The sequence below is a fragment of the Suillus subalutaceus genome (assembly GCF_016647625.1).
Source record: "Suillus subalutaceus strain FC151 chromosome Unknown DFJ58scaffold_32, whole genome shotgun sequence".
NCBI lineage: Eukaryota > Fungi > Basidiomycota > Agaricomycetes > Boletales > Suillaceae > Suillus > Suillus subalutaceus.
In genome coordinates, this window is record NW_024540281.1 from 164,411 (window position 1) to 188,941 (window position 24,531).

Genomic DNA, 24,531 nt, shown 5'->3' on the forward strand with positions numbered 1-24,531 from the left:
TTGGTCGCTATATCTCGGCGATCGCTCTCTCAACCACAAAGAGTCCCCTGTGATCATGAAAGAGTTAGAGGATGCGACGGGCATAGATGCACGGGCCCTGGTGACCTTCCGTCCAGGTATGAGCGGCGCCCGAGAGAGACTGCAATGGGCATCGAAGCGCGTCACCACTGTGCAGGAAGACGTTGCGTATTCATTATTTGGCGTCTTCGGCATCACCTTACCTGTTATTTATGGCGAGAAGAAGCAGAACGCGCTCGGGCGGCTCTTGCAGGAGATCATTGCTCAATCAGGCAAAATTAAGGTCCTCAATTGGGTCGGACAACCATCTGAGTTTAATAGCTGTCTTCCGGCCCATATCATCTCTTACACCACTCCTCCACGCACCCTTCCATCTTTGTCCACAGATCAGATTCAAACAAGTATCTCTTCACTGCGAAAAAATCCTGTGACTGTGGATTTTGCTTTGAAACTCTACAACCAGCTTGATAACATGAGCGCTGCTCGTTTCGCAAACCGCAGGCTGCATCTACCCTGCATCACCTTCCGTATCACAGGCGTCAGTTTGAGGTACGGTTCATCCCAGGAGACTCAATATGAAGTCAAGGCAGACGGCCTTCGTGACCTGCTGATCACCACCAAAGAGCCGATGGTTCAGCTCTCACAGGCATGGCATACTTTCTTACTTGTCCATCCTTGAGATCGGTCTCTCCTCGAGCTACCATACTTTGCACATCTGCCCGACATTGGGGACGATACGGAAAACGAGGAGGATTATTGGACGTCGTCTTCTTCTCCGTCAGATGAGGTGGTTGATCTAGAATCACGAGCATTACGGTTGCTTGTTCGTCTTGGGCAGCCTTTTGGCGCATTTTTGCTAGCGCGGAGGGGCGGGGGAGAATACAAGAGGGTCGCGTCGGATCATGATATCATTGCACAGGTTGTCGAAGACGTGACTTCTGTTCGAGGCCTGATGGAGATCAGGACGATAGAAATACTGTAACTGTATGTTTTTCCTGCGAACATGAGGTATCTGAGCGGTTTTCATTGGTACTTGATACTTGTATATATCATACTATATGCATGTGTGGTTTCCCTTCAAAGCAGACCATGGAGACCGATACCACTAGACTAATACCCCTTCATGTTCATCATACCTACCTCCGTGGGTGTTCGAGTTCAATTTATGCTCTAAGTCTCGTCACTTCCTTATGCATCACCCTTGGTCCTCTAGAATTCTTTGTGAAGTGGGACCGTGACAAGTTGATGCAGTGATCCGCACGCAAACTGCTGTCAGGCAGGCTATGCATTCAGTCATTAGCAGCACGTCTCGAAAGCCTGAAAAAATGCACTCATTCACCTCCACGATCCCCCTAACAAACAAGACAACCGCACGTTACTATCGTCCTCATGGAATGCCCACTATTTGTGAGGGAAAGAAGACGCCCCATAACGAAGGACACGCGTTCAGTCACGATCGACAATGCGAGAATTCTTCTGAGCTCTCACTGAGCCTGGTGTAGTGTAAGTGCGTAGGCGAGAGGGATATTCGGCCGACAGCCTTGGGTGTGAACGTGCTGGAAGTTTGAACTTCGTAAGGCAGGCGACGGAAAATACGATCATCACCATCAGTAACAAGAGACGAGACGTCAATACTGTCAACGGAAAGAAATAAAATCCAATAAGAAAGAAACTCAATTTTGCAGCCACGTCGGGGAATACCAACACGGAGGATAAATATGTCGTGCGGCGGGGATAATGTTGAGAAAATGAGTGAGATGGGTGTGCGTAAAGGTTGGCTGATTCCAGTAGATGCGTGTTGTTGGTGAGAAATTTAAATTGGAGAGGACGTTGTTGAAACATTGAACGTAGTCACTGACCAGACTATAACAAGCACTGAGCATGTCACATATACTGAATGTGGATCTAAACGACTAGGGCCGGGCGAGCCGGCGATGACCTTGCTTTTTTCGTGATTGTACAGGTGCAATAACATCAGAGACCATGTCCACGAGAGTTAAGGCGAAAGAATAATGAGCTCTTCAATTGAACGATGGGTGCTTTTGATTCCGAAAGTTTCCATTATTTTCTTTATTTGTCTTTGTATTTAATCTGAGCACGAAGTAACTTTTTATATGATCTTGGCAAGCAACTTGAAGCAAGCCTCAAGGCAATTAGACTGGTGACCAGCCCCTCTATGAGACAAACCCTCGATAGAGGGACCGGTAAATCTGGGTTTGAATTTGGATAGTGCGCGCTTTGGAGTAATCACATGACCTGTAGCCAATAAGAAAACTGAAATTTTCGACGTGAATATTTGAAATGTTGAAATTAATGTTTGATTCATATTGATGCGATGCAAACGCGGTCGCGTCATTAATGTATGTATCTACTCTACAACTCCAATGGACGTGAACTCTATCATCCAAGCTGTGCGGGAAGCCTCGATGGAAAGACTAGATTCATTTGCTCGTTCGCTAATATGGCAAGAACGGCTCCCTACCGACTATATCGAAACCCTCAGTGACAAGGATAAGACAGATGTGTTACGCGCTTGCCTGCTCGTGTACATCCTCACGGCTACAACCATTGTTCCACAAGTATTCCAGCTAGAAGCCATTCTTGCAACATTGAATGGCCGTGACAGCATAATTACAGCCGGTACAGGCTGCGGAAAGACCTTGTGTCTCATAATTCCTAATCTATTTCGTCCGGACACTATCAGTGTGACGATTTCACCTCTGAAATGTCTCCAGATCAGTATCAATCAGCATCGAGAGGTCCCCGTCATCCCAGGACCATCCTTGAGACATTTTCCCCTTAAGAACAGGCGCTTAGGACCAGTACTATCTCAGAAGAAGCCGAAGTTTGAATTCAAATCATAAATAGGGCTGTCCGAGTGCAACGTGACGCTGCCCTGCAGCGGCCAGTGGAACAGAGCTGATCGCTGCCGGAGTCGACGAGCAATGTTGACACGTTCGGTATGTAATCGAGAACTTAGCAAAGACTTATCTAACTCCCGAAAAGGCCTTTCAGTCATGTGATTACTCCAAAGCGCGCACTATCCAAATTCAAACCCAGATTTACCAGTCCCTCTATCGAGGGTTTATCTCATAGAGGGGCTGGTCACCAGTCTACAAGGTAATGGGAGGTGTCGGCATTGGCGGTGTCACGTGATGGGCCAGCACTGATCGCGAGCTGTCACAAAACCAATTAATCATATACATAGCCCACACCGGTTATGTGACATGTCTACTACTCCTTACACTTTTCTCCTGATGCCCACAATAATATCAATGCTGGCCACTAGTTCATGACCCGAAACGAAACACTGGAGTGCCATAAGGAGGAGGTATAATGTCAGTAATACTCAGGCTAAGACCGTTGTACATGTTGGGAGACTCACAGTTGTGTCGACATCACTAATAGTGCCTAGTCTGGAAGGGCGCAACTTGAAGGAGAGCCGAGAACGGAAACGTGAGAATATAGAGCTGGTGAAGATGCAACATAGTTGCGCGTTGTGGCTGTATTGCGGCATTGGAGGTTACGAGCTAGTGCGATGAGATCACAAGCCTGGTAAGTTTGAGGGATGTACTTCTAGAGACACATATTCTTACCTCTTATCAAAATTGGAAGTGAGGATGCAATAATCTTACCACCGCTTGATTAGTAGAAATGAAAAGATTTATGAGTCTCGCATTTCCATCTCTCGTTTTAACGTTTAACAGACACGTACGCTTCCTCTATCTAATCATTATTCCCCTTCGAAACTCAACGCATGCCTTAAATATCAGATTGCCTCTGCATGATCACCCCAGATTTCACTTCTAAAGTTCTCATCCCACCTCCGATGTCGAGCATCCTATCGCTTCAATAGTCATCTTACGGCGTGACGCATGACAATAATTTCTACCACGCCGGTAAGTTATTTGGTTAAATACAAACTACTCGTACTCATGCGGCTCGGCCCATCCTTGCAGTTTCTACACTCCCAATGGCTAAAGCAGAATAAAGGATAGTCGTCCTGAGCGTTAACAACAGATATTGACGCTGTCAAAGCAACAGCGGCGGCGAGGACAAGGCAGAAACGCATTGTTTGTGAGGATAGTATGGGCTTAGAAATATCTGAAAGGTAAAGTAGGAAGACACCTTTCCACCTTTACGTGCTGAATTGTGTTTTTTATATACTAGTAGGAGAACTGAGCCCGCCTGAAATCCCCTTTCGAAGTGATTTACCTGAAGCGCCAGGAGGGCATAGTTTCGAGGACGGCGGGTATGACAATAGGATGAATTCTTGCTGCAAAGTGATGGAGATGTGGAGGGCTCGTGCCTGGGCGTCTATGAAACGAGGCAGCAGTGAAGCAGTACAAAACGCACAAAACACGCACCTCTGCAGCTTAGAGAAAGACACCCACAATCCCTCTGAAGTCCACCTCGACCGCGCCTAACGCCATCAACCTCCAGTAAAATGTCGGAGCTCATTACAAGCACAACGCCACTGCGGAAGTTTCAAGGTCACAAAGAAAACATATTGGCAGTCGCAGTTTTCCCCGATAAACAATGGATGGTTACCGGCTCATCGGACAAGACACTTCAGCTGTGGAACTTAAAGACAGGTGTTGTGTTCATGAAGATGGAGGGGCATTGCAGCGGGGTGTTGGCATTGGCGGTATCACGAGATGGGCAATTCATAGCAAGCGGTGATCTTAACGGAGAGGTCATCGTCTGGCACGGAGAAACTGGAAAATCACTCATCCAACCCATCAAAGCACACTCCAGTTTGATCACCTCGCTTGACTTTTCTCCAGATGGGACAGTACTGGTCACTGGTTCATGGGACAGAACAACGAAACTGTGGAATACCAAAACCTGGCAGCAGCAAGGAAATCCAATTGACTGTGGTAGTACAATCAACTGTGTTCGATATTCGCCGTCTAGAGAACTTCTTGCCATCGCAACATACAACAATATTCAAATTTATAATCCAGACACTAGGGAACGCGTCGCATCCTTCAAGGGTCACACATCATACAACTTGTCGCTTGCGTGGACGCCTGATGGTATACGCCTTCTCACAGGCAGCACTGATCTCGATCCTACCATACGCGACTGGGACACATTGACCTGGCAGCAGGTCGGTGATACCTGGACGGGCCACACTAGCAACATCAATGCCATTGCCGTTAATCCTGCTGGCACACTTGTTGCCTCTGCATCTCGCGATAATCATGTCCGTCTCTGGCAGCTCTCAGATCGACGAACCATTGCCATCTTCAAGCATGCGTCCTCGCCAAATTGTGTCACTTTCTCCGTGGACGGTAAACACATCCTCAGCGGAGGTGGCGATAACATGATCTCGAAGTGGGCATCTCAGGGTACTCATCCAAAGGCGCGTTTCCGTTCTTGACTTATATGCCACCATTCGAGCATGTTTCGTCTAGATCCTAGCCATCACGACAGCCCGTATTGCATGCATTGATGGAGACTTGTCTACTGCAGAAGAACTACTCACGCAAGATATCAACACCGATGCCAACAACCATACTTCCTACGCCCATCGCTCATTCATTATGGCCCGCAAACACGACTGGGTCCACGCCCTTCAGGATGCCATCAAGGTGAGATTCGCTGACCCATCATCGCCCCTTATGAAAGGCTAACTCGATGGTGACATAACATAGTCCATCAACATTCAGCCCACATTGATAGGCTATATCTCTAAAGGTATCTCCCTCTGCGGAACAGGCCGCGTCCGGGATGCGAGGGCAGCATTGGACATTGCATCCATGTACACGAACCAAGATTCAGAATCCATCCATTTTCTGCTCTTGATCAAGGTATGTTACATTTGCATTGCATACTCTCCGCTTCATCGCGTATTTCAGGCCATCGTGCTCTTCAATGCAGATCAACATGACGAGGCAAACCTGCTCCTCGAAGAACTCACTACTGGCTGTCCGAATGCCGATACTCGCGCATGTCATATCGTTGCAGCAAGTATCATGCAGTGATGCTGGGTCATCAACACTAATCTTTGCAACTTGCAAATTAGGCATACCTACGTGTTCAACTTGGAATCAATGCCTTGGATGGCGCGCGTTACGACGAAGCCGCTGACCATTTCACTGCCGCTGTCAACTTCAGCAATCTATCATCGAAATCGGACATTCATGAAATTTACGAGGATTTGGTGGTGGTATGTTAATACACACAGCCGAAAAGCTTTTCATAACCGAGTCCCTTGTCCAGCTCTTCGGCTGGGATCTCGAATCATTGTGGCTCACTGCGCACCAGAAACGTTGTCATGCACTCCTTCGGGCAGGTAAACTTCAAGATGCCGTAGGATCATACCGGTACATGATGGTTTCGGATGACGAAAATACCAAGGCCGACTACCTCGACTGGTCCAACGGTAAGTCTAGAGTCCGCAATGTCATGCAGGCTACAATCCTCACCTGCATTTCCTTCAGATTTCAAGCAAGAATGCAGCGCACTCTGTGCTGTCAACGGAGATGCCGCCCTCGCTGCGAGCGATTTTGACAGGGCTATTGACCTATACTCGGCGGCGATCGAGCTGGATTATGCATCCGATGTCGTCTTTGCAAATCGCAGCAAGGCAAAGTTAGGTAAAATGCTATGGGAGGACGCGTTCCTCGACGCAAAGAAGGTGCGATGGCGTCTGCGTTTCCATAGTCCATGTTGACTTTGGCGATGGATAGGTCACCGAACTCAATCCTTCGTCTCACGTTGGATACCAGTTGACACATACAGCGCTGCGTGGCGCGCAACGTTACGACGAAGCCATCGAGGCCTTCAGGATCATGTTGTCCAAGTTAGACGATGCTTTCGAAGTGCAGATACGAGGTAAGCCGTGGAACACTCCTGCATCGTCTCGAAATGCTTATCTCGTTTTGCAGAGTTGCGTCAGCAGTATCTCAGTCCATCCGATGCAGAAGACACAATTCGAAGAGCTGTTTGGAATGAACTCGAAAACGCCCCACTTCGTCTACTTAACAGCTCCACGGGCCTTTTGTGCGACCGAGCGGCACAGATAAACTCCTACAAAACGAGTCAAGAGTACAAGGAGCTTTTGTCATTCACAACGAAGCATTCGGACCTCCAAACGGAGTGCATCAAAGACGCAGTGGCGACATACTTCCGCTGCGTCCTACTATCACACAGGTGGGAAGAGACTGAAGCGCTGCTGCACGACATCCAGGACAAAGTCGTGTACGAGTTGAATGAAATTGGTGGCATCGGGAAGTTGCAGTCGTTTTGCAAAATCGTTCGTGATGCTGGATATCACTGGGCATGGATGGACACATGCTGCATCGACAAGAGGAGCAGTACTGAGCTTCAAGAATCGGTCAACTCCATGTTCGTCTGGTACCGCCACTCAGCGCTTACCATTGTCTACCTATCCGATGTTCCTCCTTCATCCGAGCCTGGTGCACTGGCGAGGAGTGTTTGGAACAAGCGAGGATGGACTTTTCAAGAATTCCTCGCTCCGAAAGTTGTCATATTTTATCAAAACGATTGGTCGTTATATCTCGGCGATCGCTCTCCCAACCACAAAGAGTCCCCTGCAATCATGAAGGAGTTGGAGGATGCGACGGACATAGATGCACGGGCCCTGGTGACCTTCCGTCCAGGTATGAGCGGCGCCCGAGAGAAACTGCAATGGGCATCGAAGCGCGTCACCACTGTGCAAGAAGACGTTGCGTACTCACTATTTGGGATCTTCGGCATCACCCTACCTGTCATATATGGCGAGAAGAAGCAGAACGCGCTCGGGCGGCTCCTGCAGGAGATCGTGGCTCGGTCGGGCGATATTACAGTCCTCAATTGGGTCGGACAACCATCCGAGTTCAATAGCTGTCTTCCGGCCCATATTACCTCTTACACCACTCCTCCACGCCCCCTTTCATTTTTGTCTGAAGATCATATTCACATAGAAGTCTCTTCGCTGCGACAAATCGTGTCTACAGATCTGGCATTGAAATTTCATGACCAGCTTGAACAGCTGAAAGCTCCTCGCTTCGCAAACTGCAGACTTCATTTGCCTTGCATTTCATTCCGTGTCACGGAAGTCAGACGGAGGCGCAGTCTAGCCCAGGAAACTCTTATCACGTATGGAATCAAGGCAGGCGGGATTCATGATCTGCTGATCACCACTGAGGAGACCCTAGTTCAGTTCTCGCGGACAAAACCCATTCGGCAGACGTTCTTACTTGTCCGTCCATGGGATCGGTATCTCCTCGGGGGTACCTGACTTTGCAGAGCAACCTGACTACACAGACGATACGGAGAGCATAGGAGATTGGACCGAGCCCGGGTCCCAGACGGACGACTCTCAGATGGACGACTCTGACGAGCTACCCAGCGGTTCGCCTGATGAAGAGGAACTTGGCTCACGAGCGTTGCGGTTGATGGTTCGCCTCGGACAGCCTTTCGACGCATTTTTGCTAGCGCAGCAGCGTGTCGGAGAATACAAGAGGATCGCATCGGACCGTAACATCGTTGCACAAGTCAAAAACATTACTTCGGTTGATAACATGGACATAGGTACCGTAGAAATACTCTAGCTGTATTTTGAGGCCAGGCATCTCTGACCAGTATTCATTTGTGCTTTGATGATCACTCACCACACGACCACCCCTAAAGTTTGATTCATTCAAAGGCCACCGGATTAAATTCCTTTTCTACTTGGCTTAATGCGACAATAAGTACTCGCTTCGATCATTCAAAACAAGAACAGATATCTTTGCTGGACTTTCCCAAATGACACAGTGCTGGCCAATGGTTCAGACGACCACGCAATGAAGCTGTGGAGTAAGAAGCGGGTACTCTGCAGAGCGAGAGTTTTCGTTCGGCAAACAGGCTTATGTAAGAGTGATCCGTCAAGAGCACGGATACTAGTGTAGGGTGCAGAACTACTTGGATTTAGTTCTGCCGGTTATAACCGGCAAAACGGTTGTTTCTCCATCTTCCTGGTATCTTGAGGAAGACGCACCCTTCAAATGTTTAGCTATGGGGAACGTGATTTTAGAAAATTACCCGCAACGCACTCATTTCCTCGTCAAAACCTAGCGCAATCGCAACTGTACGAGTGAACTTGAAGTGATTCTTCAGCATAACTTCAGTCGCAGTTGTGACGAATAACCTGAGAACACGGACGTGAGCTCAGAAATAGAACTAGATGTCGGAACACAAGTACCACTTCTCATGGCACGATCCGCGATTCCACAGTTTCTCCCTGCAATGTCATCAGTCGAAACATGCTACCGATTGCGGAATAGCTGTACAGACCGTCAAAGTAGAATGGGATCAGATGCTCACTCACGCTACGTAGCCTAAAGTTGAAGTTCATAGGAATTTGCCCCACAAATCACACGTTGCAGACTGAAAACATGGAGGCGACTGTCAACGTTAAAGTGTTGCAACCACTGAGGCGCTGGGAGGGTATACTATCGAGGACGACAGGTGTGACCATAGGGTGCATTCTTGCCGTAACGTGCCTGGGCGTCTATGGAAAAAGTTAACAACAGTTGAAGTAGTATAAAACGCAAAATACACACATCTGTGCAATCCCTCCAAAGTCCACCCCGACCGCGCCCAACGCCATCAACCTCCGGTAAAATGTCGGGGCTCATTCCAATCACTACACCCCTGCGGGAGTTCAAAGGCCATGACGGACAAGTACAGGCAGTCGCAGTTTTCCCCGATGAACAGCGGATGGTTACGGGTTCATGGGACAGGACGGTTTAGTCTGTGGGACTTGAAGACAGGTGTTGTGTTGAAGAAGATGGAAGGGAATGGGGTGCGGAGATTGGCAGTATCACGAGATGGGCAATTGATAGCAGGTGGTGGTGGAGGCGGAGAGCTCATCGTCTGGCATGGAAAAACTAGCAAATTGCTCACCCAACTCATCAAAGCCCACTCCAGTTCCATCACTTCACTAGATTTTTCTCCTGATGGGACGGTGCTGGCCACTGGTTCAAATGACACAAAGATGTGGAGCAACACACATACGTCGCAAGTGAAACTGTGGAATACCAAAACCTGGGAGCAACAAGGGGATCCAATCGATATCAGAATCATTGGAGGACGTGGTAATTATGACATTTACGGCGTTCGTTATTCGCCGTCAGGAAAACTTCTTGCCATCTCAACTTCCAGCATCGAAATTTATAATTCAGACACGAGGAGAAACGCGTCACATCCTTCAAGGCTCACACATCATGGAACTTCTCACTTGCGTGGACGCCCAATGGCACACGTCTTCTCACAGGCGGCGATAGTGTTGATCCTACCATACGCGAATGGGATACATTGACCTGGCAGCAGGTCGGCGATCCTTGGACTGGTCACACTAATATTATCGATACCATCACCGTTAATCCTGCTGGCACACTCGTCGCCTCCGCATCTCGTGACAACCACGTCCGTCTCTGGCGGCTCTCAGATCGAGGAACCGTTGCCATATTCCAGCACTCATCCTTACTGGAATGTCTCACTTTCTCCGTGGACGGCAAGCACATCCTCAGTGGATGTTACGGCAATAAGGTGATCTCAGAGTGGGCAGTACCTCAGGGTGTTAATTCAAAGGCACGTCTCCGTCTTTGATTCATATACCACAAGTCGAGCTTGTTTTGTGCAGATCTTAGACATCACGACAGCCCGTGATGCATGCATAGATGGAGATTTATCTACCGCCGAAGAATTACTCACGCAAGATATCAACACCAATGTGAACGACCGTACTTCCTACGCACATCGCTCATTTGTTATGGCCCGAAAATATGACTGGGACCACGCCCTTCAGGATGCAATCAAGGTGAATTATACCCATTGATCATGGACCCCTTACAAAATGCTAACTCGATGGTGACATAGTCTATCAGCATTCAGCCCTCATTGATAGGCTATATCTCCAAGGGAATCGCCCTCTGCGGAAAAGGTCGTGTCCCGGATGCGAGGGCAGCATTTGATGTTGCATCCATGTACACAGACCAAGATTCACAAACCATTCATTTCCTGCTCTTGATCAAGGTATGCCACAGTTGCCTCACATAGTCTCTGCTTCATTCCGTCATCCAGGCTATCGCGCTCTTCAATGCAGGTCAACATGACGAGGCAAATCTGCTCCTCAAAGAACTCACTACCGGTTGTCCGAATGCCGATACTCGCGCATGTCATATCGTGGAAGTAAGTATCATGCAGCCACGCTTGGTCATTAACACTCTTCTTTACAACTTGCATATTAGGCATATCTACGTGTTCAACTTGGAATAAAAGCCTTAAATGGCGCGCGTCACGACGAAGCCACCGACCACTTCACTGCCGCTATCAACTCCGGCGCTTTCTCATCGAAATTCATTCATGAAATATATGAGGACTTGGTCGTGGTGCGTTAAGATGATGCATATATAATGCTTTTCATAACTGAGTGTCTTGTCCAGCTCTTTGGCTGGAACCTGAAGTCCTTGTGGAAAAAGGCACACCAGAAACGGTGTGATGCACTCCTTCGGGCTGGTAAACTTCAAGATGCCGTAAACTCATACCGACACATGATGGACAATATCGACGAAACAACAAAGGCCAGCTGCCTTAAATGGTCCTATGGCAAGTCTGGAGTTCCTAATCTTGCGCAGGCTACAATCCTCACCTGCACTTCACTCAGATTTCAAGGAAGAATGTAGCGCACTCTGTGCTGTCAACGGAAATGCCGCCCTCGCTGCAAGCGATTTTGACGGGGCTATTGACCTATACTCGGCGGCGATCGAGCTGGATTATGCATCCGATGTCGTCTTTGCAAATCGCAGCAAGGCAAAGTTAGGTAAAATGCTATGGGAGGACGCGTTCCTCGACGCAAAGAAGGTGCGATGGGGTCTGCGTTTTCATAGTCCATGTTGACTTTGGCGATGGATAGGTCACCGAACTCAATCCTTCGTCTCACGTTGGATACCAGTTGACACATACAGCGCTGCGTGGCGCGCAACGTTACGACGAAGCCATCGAGGCCTTCAGGATCATGTTGTCCAAGTTGGACGATGCTTCCGATGCGCAGATACGAGGTAAGCCATGTAACACTCCTGCATCGTCTCGAAATGCCTATCTCGTTCTGCAGATCTGCGTCAGCAGTATGTCTGTCCATCCGAAGCAGAAGACGCAATTCAAAGAGCTGTTTGGATTGAACTCGAAAATGCCCCGCTACGTCTGCTTAATACCTCCACGGGTCTTTTGTGCGATAGAACGGCACAAATAAACGCCTTTAAAAAGAGTCCAGAGTACAATGAGCTTATCTCATTCCAACGAAGGATTCGAACCTCCGAACGGAGCGCATCAAAGACGTAGTGGCGACGTACTTCCGCTGCGTCCTACTATCACACAGGTGGGAAGAGACGGAGGCGCTGCTGCATGACATTCAGGACAAAGTCGTGTACGAGTTGAATGGACTTGGTGGTATTGCAAAACTGCAGTCGTTCTGCAAAATCGCTCGTAATGCTGGGTATGGTTGGGCATGGATGGACACTTGCTGCATCGACAAGAGGATCAATACCGAGCTTCAAGAATCGGTCAACTCCATGTTCGTCTGGTACCCGCCACTCAGCGCTTACCATCGTCTACCTATCCGATGTCCCTCCCTCATCCGAGCCCGGTGCACTGGCGAAGAGTGTTTGGAACGAGCGAGGATGGACTTTTCAAGAATTTGTCGCTCCGAAAGTTGTTATCTTTTATCAAAACGATTGGTCGTTATATCTCGGCGATCGTTCTTTCAACCACAAAGAGTCCCCTGCAATCATGAGGGAGTTGGAGGATGCGACGGGCATTGATGCACGGGCCCTGGTGACCTTCCGTCCAGGTATGAGTGGCGCCCGAGAGAGACTGCAATGGGCATCGAAGCGCGTCACCACTGTGCAGGAAGACGTTGCGTACTCGCTATTTGGGATCTTCGGCATCACCCTACCCGTCATTTATGGCGAGAAGAAGCAGAACGCGCTCGGGCGGCTCTTGCAGGAGATCGTTGCTCAATCAGGCGACATTACGGTCCTTAATTGGGTCGGACAACCTTCCGAGTTCAATAGCTGTATTCCAGCCCATATTAGCTCTTACACTGCTCCTCCACGCACCCTTCCATCTTTTCCCGAAGATCGGATGCAGACAACTATCTCTTCGCTGCGCGAAAATCCCGTAGCTGTGGATTTAGCTTTGAATCTTTACAACCAGCTTGATAACACGAGCGCTGCTCGTTTCGCGAACCGCAGATTGCATCTGCCCTGCATCACCTTCCATGTCACAGACGTCAGTTTGAGCCACGGTCCATCCCAAGAGACTCGATATGAAGTCAAGGCAGACGGCCTTTGTGACCTGCTGATCACTACCAAGGAGCCGATTGTTCAGTTCTCGCGGACAAGGCCTACTCAGCAAACCTTCGTCCTTGTCCGTCCCTGGGATCGGTCTCTCCTCGAGCTACCGGACTTTGCAGATCTTCCCGCCGTTGGGGACGATACGGAGTGTGAGGAGGATTATTGGACGCCGCCTTCTTCTCCGTCAGACGACTCACCTGACCGTTCTTTTGTAAAACAGGAGGCGGTTGATCTAGAATCACGAGCATTACGGTTGCTTGTTCACCTCGGGCAGCCTTTTGGCGCATTTTTGCTAGCGCGGCAGCGTGGCGGAGAATACAAGAGGATCGCGTCGGATCACGATATCGTTGCACAGCCCGTCGAAGACGTGTCTTCTGTTCGAGACCTGATGGAGATCAGGAGGATAGAAATACTGTAGCTGTATGTTTTCCCCCGAAGATCAGGTATCCGAGTAGTTTTCATTGGTACTTCATACTCGTACGAGGGGGGAGTACTGGAAGGAACGACTATCTTCTCTTTTGGTCTGACTAGGGGAGACTAGAATGACATTAATTGAATGACGCGTCGACGAGCAGACCGCCGGTAGATATGAGAGTGTGAGCGAATTTCGAAATTGAGACTCCTAGTCTAGGGTCTCTTCCTTAGTCAGACCAAAAGAGAAGGAAGACAGTTCGTTCGTTCCATATTGGTTCGAACTTCAGTTACTTCTCGACCAGTCATACTTAGTCTCTGGGATTTTGATGCCTCCGGATCCAGCTTCGAGCGCGTGGAAATCGACGATCCCAGCTCGGCTCGGCTTGGCAGTCCCCCACTATTTCACAGCAACCGTTCTGGCAACGTGCTCGCCTCGCCCCACAACGTTAACAGATACTTCTTCCTGTAGGAGATACTCGACGAATACATTTTTACGTCACCTCTTTAGACTGCAAACCTCACCTGAATGCGTGTTCGACACACTGCATGCAGACCTTGTCATCATGGTCGCTTCATCATTTACCCTTTCAATCTTTGTCTGCCTGGTGCCAGATGTCTCCCCGACCATAACGTATCGTGATTCGTGACCGTCAACCTATTAAGTACTAGGTACCATGGCCACTGATGGCGGCGTGGACCCCGTCAAAACTTCCTTCACGTCTACATAGAACTATGCCGCCGTTTCCGTAATATCAACGCGAGATCCGCAGTGGCGCAATCAGTTGATTAATATCCTTGGTTTCAGTGCTATTGGGCGCAAGACATATATAAATGGTGGGTCCGAGAAGTCTTGTCAATCCAGTGGACACTGAGTCAGTGCGTACTCAGTGGTGCAACGTTGGACCTCTGTGAGGAATCTTGCCATGTGGCCACCTTATATCCACTAACTGCCAGTGACCCTGCAGGCGCCCAACTCGTAAGGGCATTGGGCACGCAACTTTCTTCTCCTGAACACGCACATCAATCTGCAAGTCATGACTACTCAAGGAGACCTTGAACGAGCAGACCCTGGGCCCAGTGTTGGTATGTATTTGATCACATTCTATTAATCAAGCAGAAATCTTGAGAAATGCACAGATGGTCAACGTGATGAACAAGTCGGCAAGACTCAGAAGGATACAAATACAACTACAGAAGAAGATTCGGCGCTTGTGGCAGCATGGATGCAACGACTCCAGACGCTCACTCTTATAGTAAGCCATTGCTTAGTGGCTCTAGTTGCATGAATCTTGAACGACCCGTCAGACGACATTTCTTGCTTCCATCGATGGAGAGCTGTTCACCCTTACCTCCACACCGTCGCAGGTGACACTTAATGCAAGTGAGGAATCTGTGGAACTCGTGTATGCATGTTTTACTGGCGCCCTCGTTTTCCATGTCTGTTCTTGTGAGTACCGAGATGGTAAGGGAAGCGCGAGGCACTTACAACTTACGTTAGCAATTCTGGGCTATGCGGCGTCTTTTGCTCTCATTCGATACCAGATCGTTGATGCAGTAACCGAAACCGACAAGCTGGGAAAACGTTCTAGTACTGGTGTACCTCACCAGGAAAGCATTCAGGGAAAGCAGCTCTTACTTAGAGCCGTCCCTCCTTTGTATGCTGTACAGTCCCTTCTTCTACCCTTGGGGTTCCGGCTTCAATCCAGGACGTCCTCTCTCCCATTGGATCTCTTGACTCGATGCTATTATACGATTTTGGCGCTAAGTGGTGCCGGCTTTGTCCTGGCACTTCTTGGTATCGCCACTTACGCATGGTTTGGACTGCAGCGGGTTGTTGGGATATTCACATTGGCTTGTCTAGGTGTTAGTTTGTTGTCATGTGTGTGGGCGGTGGTATACTGAACCTGCTTTGACTACGTATGGCCCATACCCTTGATGACTTGCATGATTATCGATTACGTTCTATAGAGTCTCACTCATGTTGTTAAGAACAACATGACTCATTCACGACTTATTTGAAACTGTACACTAAATACTTTGAGTGTTGTATTCAAGACTCATTGGTAAATTTTTGCTGTCTCAGTTCCAACCTTCAACGTTCAGGAACAAAACGTAGGCACCTACCGGTCACCATTGCATGCACACCTGACATTAAATGTGAATGCTCGAACGGGATATCTTCTTCATATACTTAGAAGCCTGGCAAGTGCACAAGGTACCGATCGAGGTGCCTCCCTCGTGACGTCAACAGGCGTCGAACCGAGTTTCGAGCCGAGCCTATAGCCTAATAAGGCACGTCTAATAATTCGCTAAGTTCCACAACTCCATCTCGAGCTTCTCGACCATAATCTAATTGTCCTCGCTTAGGTCTCGATGAAACGCAGACTGCGAGGATATAGCCAGCAATTCGGGGACCCCGTTGTGAGTACAAGGAGCCCCCAGTGAAATTTGGACCCCGAAAAAAAAAAAACGAGGCCGAGACTGTGCCTACTATACAAGTGCCATAACTCCAGCTATAATGAGGGAGGGAGGGAGGGAGATATAACTTATATAAGTACAGGATTTGACAGACTAGTCAGAATAAAAAGGTAAGAATAAATAGCGATAATGATATAGTAAGGGGACTTAGGGATTCAATAGAAAGGCGGATCATGAATAGACCTTCCATGGAATATGAGAGCGTGAACAAGCGCAGGATTTTTTCGAATGTAAACACGAAAAGCATCACTAGACCAGCGGCCCATGGCCTGGATCCGATCTAATGACACCCCCGAAATAGCGAGAGACGTGGCCCCGCCTGCCCAAAGAGAATGACCCGAAATGGAATCGGGGAAGAAAGCTCTGAGGCGACTGATGAACCACGAGCGAGTGGGAACAGATCCGTCACTGCGCAACCATAAGAAACTGTTAAAAGGAAATAACTTGTCGCGAGACGCGAGGTAAGTTATAAAGGCATGATGAGGATCAGCAGTTTGAGCCTGCTGGACCACAATAGTACTTCCTTCAAAATTGGTGTCCGCCTTGTGACGCCGAAGAACGAATGAATGATGAGATTCAGCGAGGATTACCGATGTCCAGAGAGTGAGTTTTTTGAAAGCCCGTAAGGACGGATTATCAGGCCAGACAAGTTCTCCCAGACGGAGCAGCCCATAAAACCCATTGAAAAGTTGGGCTATGAACAACAAGTCATCGTGAGATGGGGGATTTGGCAAGGCGGCAGAGGTAGCTTCTAGGTCAGCCCTAGACAAAGGAAGCTTGCGGCGAATGGGAACCCCAAACCGACGTTTTGCACCTTTAAGTGTGCGTGACACTAAGCGAGAGCGTCGATTTTGGCGCACAGTGGGATAGTACTCCTCGAGGATGCTACATATTCCCGAGAGATAGTTGTCGACGGATCGGGGATTGATGTGCGCCGACATAAAAGTGACGAAAAGGGAGAGTGTGTCTGGCGTAGGGTCAAGAGCAAGATGATGGATTTCACAGAAAGTCACATAAGAATTGACGGCCGATGAATAAGTCTGATTAGTTGTTTTGTCAAGGGCAAGTCCAAGGTTGATGGAGCGCTCATGAATTAGACGCTCCATAGGCCAGGCAGCACGAGGAGGCTGCCGAGCCTCAACCGCTGTAGGAATCATTTTTTACCCGCCCCAGCGCATTCCGAGGGGGTTGAAATGGAACGATTCGAAGCCCTGGTGAACAAGAGACAGCATCACGTGCTCGCCAACGTGATAGATGATCTGCCACTACATTATCCTCTCCCGCAATATGAAACACACGAAAGTCAATGTCGAAGGCAAGGATGGTTTCGACAACGTCCATAAGAAGACGATTATACCTGGGTCCGGCGGATAAGGTGTTGAACATATAAACGGTATTCAAACTGTCAGTATAAACTGCCAGTTTTTCCGTTGACCGGCAACCGAGTGACGCACATCGTGTATACCAGAAGCTACGCAAAGTGCTTCAGAGAAAAAGATATCTGCCACGGGAGGATGTTCCGGCAGGTTAGACTGAAATGCGAGGTTGAGAGATGGATACCAGAAACCCATACCCGACCCCGACGCATCACAGTAGACTTCAAGGATATCCGATTGAGGAGGGAAGGACTGCCAAGAAACGGATTTGAAAAGGTAGATGCCGTCAGATCGATTAAGATGAAAAGCCACCCACTGAAGCTCTTCGACGACAGCATGATTGATCCAAATCATTCCTTTTGCGTTGGTCTTACCCTTAGTCTTGGCGTAGACTGCTGAAAGACCAGGGCGAAGAAGAGGACATATGTTAAGAGCCCAGTTAAGAGTGCCCGTGATATGCTCAAACTCTCATAACGACCTCCTCTGACTATACCTGGCGAAAGACTTGAGTTCTTGAACTAGTCCCTTCTTCGATTCGTCCTTGAGAGATATCTTCATCAAGTTAGGATCCACCTCAAAGCCTATGACCGGTAGTGGTGAACCATATACCTGTTTCCGTTCTTCATGCGGGATGCCCAGTTCATCCCACAAGAGGAGAAGGGAAACCATGGGGGTAGGAAGCATCTTACGATACTTCACATAGTAAGACATATCACTGGCCCTGGCGAAAGAGAAAGAATCATCGACGTATATAAACGCTTGAATGAGCCGGACGAATACCGCAAGCCAGATGACGAGGGACATGAAGGCGTGAAAGATACGCTGCGAAGCTCGTCCTCCAAACACATTAGCTCTATCAACACGTCTTTCTCCTTCGAAGGTAACAACTTGTTTGATTTGCCAGAGAGGATGCATAGGCATGTGGCGATACGCCTCAGAGACGTCAGCCTTCCAAACTATTAGTTTCTCGAGTGGATGATGATGTCGAAATTCTCGGATTGCATCACCGAGGTCCTGGACATTGTCCAAGGTCACCCCAGCAATGTCGTCCTTAGTAATCATGGAGTTAAGGGAGAAATCCCCGGCACTATGATTAGTGACAAGGCGATACTTGCCACCTTCTTTAACCGCATGAATGGGCATGCTATACATGCCAGGCAGAAGTTGGGGACCGAAATTAGGTGAGTACCTTCCAATGGACTCCTCCTTTGAAATCTGACTCCGAATGAAGTCGCATTGGGCGATGGTTGACGGAGTTGGAGATGGGATCTCCCACGTAGTGGGATATACTCCAGCATGAGTATCTGCCCAGGGCCAGAATCCTTCACGAAGGCCTTGGCATACTGAGCGAACAAATGGGAGATTAGGATGATGGGCGAGGGTAAGAAGGGTTTCGAATCTGTCGACATTTATGGGAGTAGAGACCTTGAAAAGATGAGGGTACTTCTCAATAGTAGAAAGCGCTGTGAGATTATCGTATTCAGATGGAGGAGGACGCGGGAGAGGCTCAGCAGTCTCAGTCCAAATAGCTGTTCCACTGAGGGACTTTGCTTCGTTCCCCCATACCATCCTTCTCCTAAACCTTTGACCCTGCGCTATGGTCTCATTTAGTTTCCTTCGCCAATGGACAGTCGGCTCATTTATGTCCTGCACGACACTTGCTGCAGACATGGAACCTGGAACAGTCGGAAGCAGACTTATCACAGATTCCTCGGTTCCAGTTGTAGCACGCCTCCCCTCGGCCAGAAGTTTCACTTCGTCCTTTCTTACCACCTCCTGCTCCTTTGGCATTAAACTTATCCCCGCTGGAAGAGCTGAGCTGATGCAACTCTGCGTAGGCGACCATTCCGAGCGAGGATAGATGTGAGACTTCGAGTCGCCGGAACTTTGAGATGGCATCAAAGCGAATGTATTTTTGGCCCTCAATTTCAAGTCGACATGCCTTGTCGAAGTCGAGAATTCGTGAATGGAGGGCGTAATGGACATCGACGAAGAAGCCGGAGATGTAACGCTTGTATCCCCGAAGCTCACGTTCCTTCCAAGGCATGATGAAGGAGAGGGCCTCAATCCAGAGGTCTGTCGCGATACTCCAGTCGCCATATGTTTCTGACCTTATGAGTAGCGGTTGGCTGGGAAAGGGTGATTTCGAATCCTTTGCCGAGAGTTTGGGTTTGCTTGGGATCAATAGATGTGGAGTAATGCCCTGATAACACTTTTTCGAGGTCAGGCGCTCTCCCTTCGAGGAGGAGTGTCCATTGCGATAAAGGGAAGCTGGGGCATCCGGGGGTTGCAGTAACCTGGCCTCGGTAATATTTGGTGTCTTCGGACCATTCCTCATAACATTCCAAGGTGAGCTCTTCGGCACGCTGACTGGAGACGAATCTAAATTGATCTGGGTCAAGCCAAGGATAGAATCCGGCTCGTTCTGCAGTGAGTTTGCGTCTCTTTCTGCGCAAAACGTTCTCGTATTCTTCCCCAGAGTCATCACTCTCATCCTCTTCTTCGGGTACTCGTCTGTGCAATTTCCTTCGCAGCTCACTCTCTTTCCGAGATGTGGACTTGTCTGACTCTCCCTCAGGTTGTTTCGACTGCGTTCTGGGTGGATCATTCGCAACTCGTGAGGAATCACGGTGGGGATTAGACTCTTTGGACGTGTAGTCGAGGAGTTCAAGGAAGTGATTAAAGCCGGGTTTAAAGTCTCGTTGGGTAAGTGTTTCCGATTCGTTGATTGCATCAAGGAGGACGTGCTGTATTTCAAGCAAGGCGTCTCCCTTCGAAATGAGGCTGTTTCTGAAATCCTCGATGAACTTAGTACACTGGGTGACAGAGTCTGGATCAAACTCTGCCTGGGATTCAGAAGAGGGGTTGGAAGAAATCGTATGGGAGTTTCCTGCATTTTCAGACATGAGAACAAGTGTTCGATGTATTAGAAATTGCGCAAAATTGCTATTGACACGAATAATACGAGTGAGAAGAGAGAGAAAAATACAAACTAAACAGCGTACCTAGCGAGACGAATAATACGAGTGAGAAGAGGTAAAAACCCCCATGTCACTCGGCCTCGCTAGACATAGGCTGTAAGAGCTCCACTAAAGGAGGTGAGTGAGACACGATCGACATGCCGAAGATGCACAGAGCATCGGCCAGAATGTGGCCAAGGGAAAGTCCCATACCAAGGGCAAACCACGGGAAGACCCGGGGAAACGAGCCTGCTATGGAGCGCTCGTCCAATTACCCTGGTGTAAACCAGATTAAACTCGATATATCGCCAAACAGTACTAGTATACTTATAACACCTGTCGTTCAAGCCACAAATATTCAACATAGCATATTAAATAATTTAACTTGAATATTAAAGCAGAATCTGGGGTCTTTTCATTATATAATTATGTAAGGTGTCTGGACTTTGTTTGCTCAGTCGTTCGAAGGAACCGAGAAAGGGTCCAAACTCCGAGGTAGTCACCGTATCAGACTCGGACAGCCTTCAATCAAATGTCAATGCACAGACTGATTTTGGTTAGTTGGGACAGGCCCTGGCGGTGACCGACCTTTCAATGTGTTATATAAATACGAGATATCCTCTTATCTGATCAATTTGCTCCACATCCCCTTTCTTGAGTTGCTCATCCTCTGCTAGTAGTAGACAATGTTGACAATCACCAACGTTACCTGGCTGGACCTACTATGCCTTACCGGTGTTGGAGTCTATCTGGTAAAGCAGGTGGTCATCAAGAAGAATCCTGCACCATATCCACCTGGTCCCCGGGGGTGGCCTCTCATTGGCAATGTTTTAGATATGCCTCGCGTCAAACCCTGGCTCACATTTACTAAGTGGGGTCAGAAATATGGTGAGTGCCTCCCTTTTTCCAATATCATGCATTTTCAAAAGTCTTCCTGCAGGTGATATCACGCATGTCGAGGTTCTGGGTTGGCACATCATTTTGCTGAACTCTGTCAAGACTGCAATGGAAATGATGGACAGAAAAAGCATCTTGTACTCTGATCGTCCTGTTCTTCCTATGGTTGGTGAACTTGTTGGTTGGAAGGACTCTTTGTTTTTCCTCTCTTATGGTGACCGTCTTCGCCGGCAACGCAAGAACATACAGCGTGTCATCGGCAGTCGCGCCGCAGTGGACGTATACAACGAGACCGAGGAGGTCGAGACTCTTCGATTCCTGAAGCGTGTGCTTGCGAAACCCGATCGACTGCAGGAGCATATCCGACAGTATGTATTATTTATCCTCGCAATGACGTTATCTTGAATTTTCACTATAGCACTGCTGGCGCTATCATTCTGCGCATCTCTCATGGTTATGAAGTGAAAGAGAATGATGATCCCTTCGTTGACCTTGCAGACCGCGCTATATCCCAGTTCTCGCAGGGTCAGTTCGGTAATTTTATGGTTGATATTTTACCATTCTGTGAGCTATATTATTCTGACGTTTGGGTTGGCTTCCGATGACCTGAAAATTTTAGTGGCAAAGGTCCCCGCGTGGTTCCCCGGTGCTGGCTTCAAGCGCATAGCACGTGAATGGCGCGGCACCCTCGAAGAGATGGTTTCTGCACCCCACGAATTCGTCAAGGACCAGATGGTGACTAATTTGCAGTTTTGTGATCATGCATTGAAGCTCAAATTTTACAGGTTGCTGGCATCGCCCCCATGTCTTTTACCTCGAATCTCTTAGAAGACAGTGATATGTCTGCGGAAGAGGACCACACTGTGAAATGGTCTGCTTTTCCCTATACGCCGGCGGTTCTGACACGGTTGGTCCCTACATATTTATGTTTCTATTCATTATCTTCTGAAAGTACTGCGCCTATTTCCTCAGACTGTTTCTGCAATATACTCGCTTTTTCTAGCTATGACACTTTTCCCTGATGTGCAGAAGAAAGCTCAGGCTGAAATAGATGCAGTTGTCGGTCCTGATCGTCTTCCCTCCTTCGCCGACCGCGACTACCTCCCCTATACTGAGGCGCTTGTCAAAGAAGTCCTGCGTTGGAACGTTATCGTTCCCACCGGTATGTGGATCTTGTTCATGACACTATTTATTCGCCAACGGGTATTTCAATGACAGGTGCACACTGTGTGACCAAGGACGATATCCATGACGGGTACTATATCCCAAAAGGCTCCTTAGTAATGCCTAACATTTCGTTGGTGCTCCCCTTCGGTTGATGGACAGAATGTAATGCTCTTGATCGCGACAGGTTCATGCTCAACGATCCACAAACATATGCTAACCCCTCGCAGTTCAATCCTGAACGCTTCTTGACTAAGGATGGAAAGGAACCTGAGACGGAGCCTCGCACAATTTGCTTTGGCTTTGGTAGACGGTAAGCATAAATTTGGTTTTGAATCTGATCGGAATGCTAATTTTCTGCTCCGCAGTATATGCCCAGGTGTGTCCAACTCGCATCAATTAACTGACAGTATTCTGACGTTTGCTTGCTTTTGATGTACAGGTCTTTACCTTGCTGAAGCCTCCATTTGGATATCCGCTGCGATGTCACTGGCCGTGTTTGATATTTCCAAGGTTATCGAGAATGGTGTCGAGATCACCCCCGAGGTTGAACCCTTACCAGGTGGTATCAGGTATGTCGCGTATCTTGTCACGTCTGGCGCTGGTCTGGATTGACACACTCCAAGCCACCCCAAACCTTTCAAGTGTTCTATCAAGCCTCGCTCTGCGACTGCCCTTGGGCTTATTGAACAAGATGCACTAATAAGCTCATGATGGTGAAACCGCGGAAATACGCGGGGATAATACTTAACATGCGTTGTAATTTATATGTTACACTCAGGAGTTGTACAATATGATTCTTGGAGTTTGCACAGGGAATCATTTGTTTCTGTGGAACCTGTGGAATAATGCTAACTCGCGATTGGGAGCAGGACTGGTGGGGGGACGATAACGTGGGAGGGTGTAAGCACGCCGGCTTACCTGAGTTCTCACAATCAGTACATATTCTGTCGCTGATGCTGAAAGCTAAGCTTTCAGTATTTCACCTTTTGGTGTAACGGTTATGCGGGCGGCATTAGCCCACACCCAATGTGCCTGGATCCGCACTAAGTACCTCTTCCTTCTCTTTTGGTCTGACTAGGGGAGACTAGAACAATATTGAGTGACTCGTCAGCAAGTAGATGCGGCATTACTATATACAAGGACTCCCCTTCGGTCGGCTCTACGATAATATGATATCGTGTTTACAGTAGCAACTCAGGAAATACAATATCAGCGTCGTCTCTGCAAATAGATAGTGTCTCTTCGCGTTCTCACTTTCAACAACACCATGTAAAAGGTGCCCCCTAGGTGAAAATCCTTTATAGGTATTGTACAACCTAAGAGGCACCTGAAATGGGATGACCAAAGTGACTATCAACATAGCAGTGTGACCTGTTGAACTCGAACCATGTCAGTACAGAAGGGTTATGGTTTTATTGTAGTTTCCAAATCATTAGATTACATATAAGAACCTGAGTGGCTCTCGCTGCGAGTTCGAAGGGGCGTGGAGACCACTAGTGCGCTGCATATGCGCTGTAAAATTAGATTAGCTTTCAACACAGGTTATGCGATACGGATCGAGACGAGTCTGAAATGAATAGCCGATAGAGATAGCGATGCGGTTTAGAAGACGAGTGAGAGAATGAGACTGGGAGACTGGTATATTTGCCTGAAGTAAGGAGTGTACATGGGCTACTTTTATACAGCGAAACGTTAAGGGTCGGGTATAGCTATGCCGAATCGATTATGTGATGACGGACGCTGAAGGGAGTGGCGTCGCGCCTGACAGGGTAGAGTAGACTGAAAGGGAAGAGGATACGAAACGATTGAGTGAATGATATAAACGGGTATGTTATTGACAGAATGACGAGAGTTGCATAGTGGTTTTGACAG

The 24,531-nt window shown here is 48.4% G+C and overlaps 3 protein-coding genes across 3 annotated transcripts; 2 read left to right on the top strand and 1 right to left on the bottom strand.

The window, feature by feature from the left end:
* Positions 1-1,225: 1,225 nt before the first annotated feature.
* On the bottom strand, positions 1,226-2,012 carry DFJ58DRAFT_274829 (uncharacterized protein). Its single transcript, XM_041379611.1, has 2 exons — positions 1,358-2,012; positions 1,226-1,299 (listed from the first exon to the last, which is right to left on the bottom strand). Exon 1 carries the CDS (start codon positions 1,858-1,860, stop codon positions 1,465-1,467), a length of 396 nt encoding a protein of 131 aa, XP_041245704.1. The 5' UTR covers positions 1,861-2,012; the 3' UTR covers positions 1,226-1,299; positions 1,358-1,464.
* A 12,803-nt stretch (positions 2,013-14,815) lies between these two features.
* Positions 14,816-15,683, top strand: DFJ58DRAFT_726076 (uncharacterized protein; the record flags this gene model as incomplete). Its single annotated transcript, XM_041385324.1, has 4 exons — positions 14,816-14,864; positions 14,919-15,034; positions 15,087-15,228; positions 15,280-15,683. The coding sequence occupies 4 exons, from the start codon at positions 14,816-14,818 to the stop codon at positions 15,681-15,683; spliced, it is 711 nt and encodes a 236-aa protein (XP_041245705.1).
* Positions 15,684-21,076: 5,393 nt separating this feature from the next.
* On the top strand, positions 21,077-23,439 carry DFJ58DRAFT_744487 (cytochrome P450). The gene is given in 12 exon segments (XM_041387318.1): positions 21,077-21,169; positions 21,189-21,483; positions 21,536-21,860; positions 21,911-22,056; positions 22,112-22,227; positions 22,278-22,403; positions 22,465-22,654; positions 22,711-22,789; positions 22,844-22,969; positions 23,025-23,035; positions 23,099-23,228; positions 23,283-23,439. 11 exon segments carry the CDS (start codon positions 21,282-21,284, stop codon positions 23,368-23,370), a joined length of 1,539 nt encoding a protein of 512 aa, XP_041245706.1. The 5' UTR covers positions 21,077-21,169; positions 21,189-21,281; the 3' UTR covers positions 23,371-23,439.
* Positions 23,440-24,531: the final 1,092 nt, after the last annotated feature.